The sequence below is a fragment of the Salmo trutta genome, chromosome 29 (genome assembly GCF_901001165.1).
Source record: "Salmo trutta chromosome 29, fSalTru1.1, whole genome shotgun sequence".
Classification (NCBI taxonomy): domain Eukaryota; kingdom Metazoa; phylum Chordata; class Actinopteri; order Salmoniformes; family Salmonidae; genus Salmo; species Salmo trutta.
In genome coordinates, this window is record NC_042985.1 from 21,905,831 (window position 1) to 21,911,607 (window position 5,777).

General features: G+C 41.3%; 1 protein-coding gene across 1 annotated transcript; it reads left to right on the forward strand.

Annotated features, from left to right (window-relative positions):
* Positions 1–426: 426 nt before the first annotated feature.
* LOC115167582 (intestinal mucin-like protein) lies at positions 427–2,356 on the forward strand. The gene is made up of 7 exons (XM_029722155.1): positions 427–565; positions 755–938; positions 1,026–1,215; positions 1,407–1,585; positions 1,679–1,748; positions 1,839–1,969; positions 2,325–2,356. Exons 1-7 carry the CDS (start codon positions 527–529, stop codon positions 2,354–2,356), a joined length of 825 nt encoding a protein of 274 aa, XP_029578015.1. The 5' UTR covers positions 427–526.
* The last annotated feature ends 3,421 nt before the right edge of the window (positions 2,357–5,777 follow it).

The following is a 5,777-nucleotide window of genomic DNA, read 5'->3' on the forward strand; positions in this document are numbered from 1 at the left end:
GCCTATAGCATGTGAAAATAACTATCCTCCAATCAAAGTGTATGACGAATCTGGATGCTGTTTCCACTATGAGTGTCAATGTAAGTTCACAACAAATTAAAACAAGTGTTTATTCTTTGTGTCACAAAATCCACTTTTACTATTGATTTTAGTTCAAAATCTGAAAAAGAATCCTTACTCTTGGCTGGTTTAGAGTTATCTAATACTGTAGTTACCAGCAGTAAATGTATATAAAAAAAAAGATTTGAAACATTTCAGCACAGCACTAATTCCACATCTGTCTTTTTAAATGCTAATTGTTCTCCCGTCTTTCTAAGGTATCTGCTATGGTTGGGGAGACCCTCACTATGTCACCTTTGATGGAACATACTATGGCTTCCAAGGAAATTGTTCTTACGTCTTGGTCAAAGAAATCCTGCCAAAGTACAACTTCAGTGTGGTAATCGACAATTACTATTGTGATGCCCCAGATGGACTTTCCTGCCCTCAGTCTCTGACAATTTATTACCAATCTTACAAGATATTCATGACCAAGAAGGACGTTGATGGAGTTTTCACATGTCTGGTAATTAAAATGTCTTGAACATACAGTATCTGAGATATTTTAATTCGTTTTTCGTTTAAGGATTCACTTTTTGAATAGCTTAGCTTCCTCTATGTATTAGATATAGGAGACAGTTCTAGAATACTAATAGGTATACAAATATTGAATTATTGTAACCATTTTGTCTATCTCTTAATATTTTTGACTTAGATTTATGTAAACCAGCAACGCATCATCCCAGCATATGAGACCAAGGACTTCCGCATCACAGACAACGGAATTGAAACCCTTTTAGTCATACCAGCAATTAATGCCAAGGTGTCTTTCACTGGTCTTATGTTTAGCATATACCTGCCCTGGGACAAGTTCAGTGGCAACACTGAGGGACAGTGTGGTGGGTACAGGTGTTTTATGGTCACTCTGTTACCATGATTACCCCATGATGTCTCATTGTCTAACGATGGTTTTCAATCTTATTCAGGTACATGTGACAACAACCGGACAGATGACTGCCGCTTGCCAAATGGGACTATTGATTCATCTTGTCCAGACATGGCACACCAATGGCATGTTGCTGACCACAATAACAGTCAGTGCACACCACCACCAGAGCTGACACCAACACAACCACCAGGCTGCGATCCACCCATTTGTCATCTCATTCAAAGCAAGTAAGTAGCAATTAGTATTCACAATAAATCTCCTCTGTAGTATCGATAACCTCTCAATCAGAATAATCTCAGTGCGAACAATAACTTGACATACTAAAACACGGCAATCATTTGACAAAGCCTGATGACAAAACAAAGTGAATTAACATATTTAAGTATCTACTCTAACTGAAGCGTGACGTCTTTTCAAGGGTCTTTGAGAGTTGCCATAAGATAATCCCCTACGAGCCATTCATTGTGGCATGTATCTTTGATGCGTGTTATATGGATGATGTTACCATTGGCTGCACCAGCTTGCAGACCTATGCTGATGCATGTGCACAAGCAGGAGTCTGTGTTGAGTGGAGAAATTATACAAATGGACAATGTGGTAAGTAGGTGACTCCGCAAGACCATAAAGCTCAGACAGCCTCTCTATGATGTAGCTTATTGGTTATTAACCTTTTTATTTCACCCGCTACAGACTTCACATGTGAGAAACCCAAGGTTTATAATGCCTGCGGTCCACAAGTTGAACCAACCTGTAATGCCTGGTATGTATAATGCTGTTGTTGTTCAGTGGGTGGGTATAACGATTAGGAAAAGTCTCTCAGCTATTGAAACTTTTTTGAATATCTCTGCATGTACAATTTCAAATTCATCCAGACTCAAAATGAGTTCAGCGTCATGGGAGATATACAATTGGAGGGATGCTATTGCCCTCCTGGTACCACTTTGATGAGTTCCAGCTCAAACTACTGTATCCCCAGCTGTGGTAAGAATGGTCAAATAACAGCATTGTATATTGAGGGTGTGGTGACATACAGTATGGTGTTGTGATAGTAGCTACATCCTGCTGACCTTCACTTTGGGAAGCACAAAGTGTTAATTGTTCATTGCCACTGTAGTTGTCTTTTGAACGCTGGTTCAGCTTTTTGTAAAACAACAAAAAAACTGTTTTACCACAGCATTTTTCACAGATACTTCAATGGTGTGGGTTTTGGTTTATATTGATTTATATAGATTTTATCAAGTGCTTCCGGTCCGTACAGTACATTATCAAAACTAAGTAGTGGAATGTACTTCAATGACTTCGTTTTTAATGAATTTTTTTCTCTTTGGTTCATCAGATATTTGCCCGTTGCCGAATGGAAACAGGTAACATTGATATAATTTCTCTCACAGGTTTTAGCAGGGAAGAGAAACTATTAGTTAATGACATACACATATTGTGGGTAGTCACATCATGTGGGTAGTTCACTTTTGACAATCATGTATAATAAGGTGTGCAATCGTAAAAATAATTATAATATTAATTTATTACATTTCTATAGCGCTTTTCTTAGAACCTCAAAACGCTTCAGCAATTTATGATTCCACACACTGAATGATTGAACTTTGTACTGGTAGTGTCCATACAAACCTTGATGTGCTTAAATTGTTCCTCATTGCAGGCTAATGAGACCTGGGTGAGCAGCTGCCAGGATTGTGTGTGTGACCCGTACAGTCTGGAAATCCAGTGCCAGCCTGTGGCATGCCAACACCAGCCTCCTCTCATCTGTGATCAGGAGGGCCAAGTTAAGGTCGTAGAAACCATTGACTGTTGTCAAAAGGACACATGCGGTGAGTGACTTCTTTGGATAATATGCTCTTTATGGGGGCTTTGGAACAACTCTGTAAAAACATTTACATTTTTGGTGATTACCTAATATATGCAACCAATGTGGCCATTTGCATGTTTGTTTAAACAATAGTTGCTTCTTTCCGAACAGAGTGTGATGTCACACGATGCTCTGCTTCCAAGATAACTTGTCCAGTCAGATTTGAGACAGAGGCAACTATGGGAGTCTGCTGCCCAACTTATCAATGCGGTGAGTATGCATCTGCATGTGCTTGAGTGTGCGTGTACAGTATTTGTGCATACCATAGAAATCCCAACATGTTAGTTGCAGTATTGAATGATTATCCATGTTCTTTGCCCCACAGTGCCAATGGATGTCTGTGTGTTTAACACTGAATATCAGATGAGAATGCATTCTATGCGATGCTCATTTTGGCCAGTCCCACCACTTCTACAATTTTGAACTAAACTTGTGAAAAGAGGACAATGTTATTTTACTTGCATACATGAATAAAAAATGAAGTCAAACTAAATGTATTAAAACTCTCCTGTCACGGTTGTCGTAGGGTTGAGACCAAAACGCTGTGGGTATATGTACACTCATCATCTTTTATTAGGATAAAGAAGGTAAACCAAAAACAAAACACGTATACAAAAACACGACGATAGACAGTCCTGTAAGGCATAACGCTAAACACGGAGATAACCTCCCACAAAGTGACAGGTGAAAACAGGCTCCCTAAGTATGACTCTCAATCAGCAACAACGATGTACAGCTGTTCCTGATTGAGAGTCATACCAGGCCAACACAGAAATACAAAACTAGAACAGCCCCTTAGAAATACAAACACAAGAACATACTCAACACCCCGGAACACATAAATCAAATACCCCTCTACAATACACACACCCCGAACCACCTAAATCAACTACCCCCTCTACATCGACACTTACACCAATAAACCACAGAAACACTCTACACAAAATATCCCTCTAACATATACACAAAACCATGAAAACAAATACCCTCTGCCACGTCCTGACCAAACTACAATAACAAATAGACCCCTTTACTGGTCAGGACGTGACACCTCCATTAAGCAATTATAGGCATCTGTCTGGGTGCTAACAATATTTTTTTTGCAATCCTTTTATGAGATTAGACATATTAGATTAGATATTGCATTTTCTCATTCCAGCCTGGTGCCAATGTTCCCGAGAACAACTGTAAGAATTGTGTGTGTGTGGTGACAACCTTACTTTGCTACCTGACAACTTTACGGTTTTTACTTTTTAATTACCGTTTATATTTTTAGTTTTTCCCTCACTCAACTTTTTTTCATTCAACTTTTTCACTCCGGATGTTTTATCTGGACATGGTTCGTCAGGACTTCCAACAGCCTAAGCTAAGTAACATTATGCCTTCTAATTGCAGTCGCTGTACTCATAATATTCAGGAGAACGATCGCCTTATGGCGAGGATAGCTGTGCTGCAAGCCCAGCTTCAGACGCAATCGTTAGGCAAGGGTAATTTCAGTGTAGGAAAGGATGAAACAGCGTCTCTGCCACCAGTAAGTACAGATAGTAACGTTAGTATAAATCCCCTCGCACGGTCCCCGAAGCCGGACAACTTTCTCATGGCTTCTGGAGGGAAATGCAGAAGGAATGTTCAACCGGTGTCGCTCATTCAACCGACAAACTTTCAACCAGTTCTCCCCATTAAGCAGCGTGTCGGAGTCAGAGGCCGAGCCTTCTCTGGTCTCTACTCCTCCCGTTCCGGGGTCTGAGACGCCGAAGCTTCCCACCGTTAGCTCTGACAAATTGAAAACCCTAGTCATTGGCGACTCCATTACCCGCAGTATTAGACTTAAAACGTATCATCCAGCGATCATACACTGTTTACCAGGGGGCAGGGCTACCGACGTTAAGGCTAATCTGAAGATGGTGCTGGCTAAAGCTAAAACTGGCGAGTATAGAGATATTGTTATCCACGTCGGCACCAACGATGTTAGGATGAAACAGTCAGAGGTCACCAAGCGCAACATAGCTTCAGCGTGTAAATCAGCTAGAAAGATGTGTCGGCATCAAGTAATTGTCTCTGGCCCCCTCCCAGTTAGGGGGAGTGATGAGCTCTACAGCAGTGTCTCACAACTCAATCACTGGTTGAAAACTGTTTTCTGCCCCTCCCAAAAGATATAATTTGTAGATAATTGGCCCTCTTTCTGGGACTCACCCACAAACAGGACCAAGCCTGGCCTGTTGAGGAGTGACGGACTCCATCCTAGCTGGAGGGGTGCTCTCAATTTATCTACGAACATAGACAGGGCTCTAACTCCCCTAGCTCCACAATGAAATGGGGTGCAGGCCAGGCAGCAGGCTGTTAGCCAGCCTGCCAGCTTAGTGGAGTCTGCCACTACCACAGTCAGTGTAGTCAGCTCAGCTATCCTCATTGAGACCGTGTCTGTGCCTCGACCTAGGTTGGGCAAAACTAAACATGGCGGTGTTCGCCTTAGCAATCTCACTAGAATAAAGACCTCCTCCATTCCTGCCATTATTGAAAGAGATCGTGATACCTCACATCTCAAAATAGGGCTACTTAACGTTAGATCCCTCACTTCAAAGCCAGTTATAGTCAATGAACTAATCACTGATCATAATCTTGATGTGATTGGCCTGACTGAAACATGGCTTAAGCCTGATGAATTTACTGTGTTAAATGAGGCCTCACCTCCTGGTTACACTAGTGACCATATCCCCCGTGCATCCTGCAAAGGCGGAGGTGTTGCTAACATTTATGATACCAAATTTCAATTTACAAAAAAAAAACGACGACGTTTTCGTCTTTTGAGCTTCTAGTCATGAAATCTATGCAACCTACTTAATCACTTTTTATAGCTGCTGTTTACAGGCCTCCTGGGCCATATACAGCGTTCCTCACTGAGTTCCCTGAATTCCTATCGGA

Coding starts and splice junctions, on each gene's coding strand:
- LOC115167582 (XM_029722155.1), top strand. CDS start 527: ATGACCAAGAAGGACGTTGATGGAGTTTTCACATGTCTG. Junction 1,749..1,838: donor GAACCAACCTGTAATGCCTG/GTATGTATAATG, acceptor ATATCTCTGCAT/GTACAATTTCAAATTCATCC. Junction 1,970..2,324: donor CTACTGTATCCCCAGCTGTG/GTAAGAATGGTC, acceptor TTGGTTCATCAG/ATATTTGCCCGTTGCCGAAT.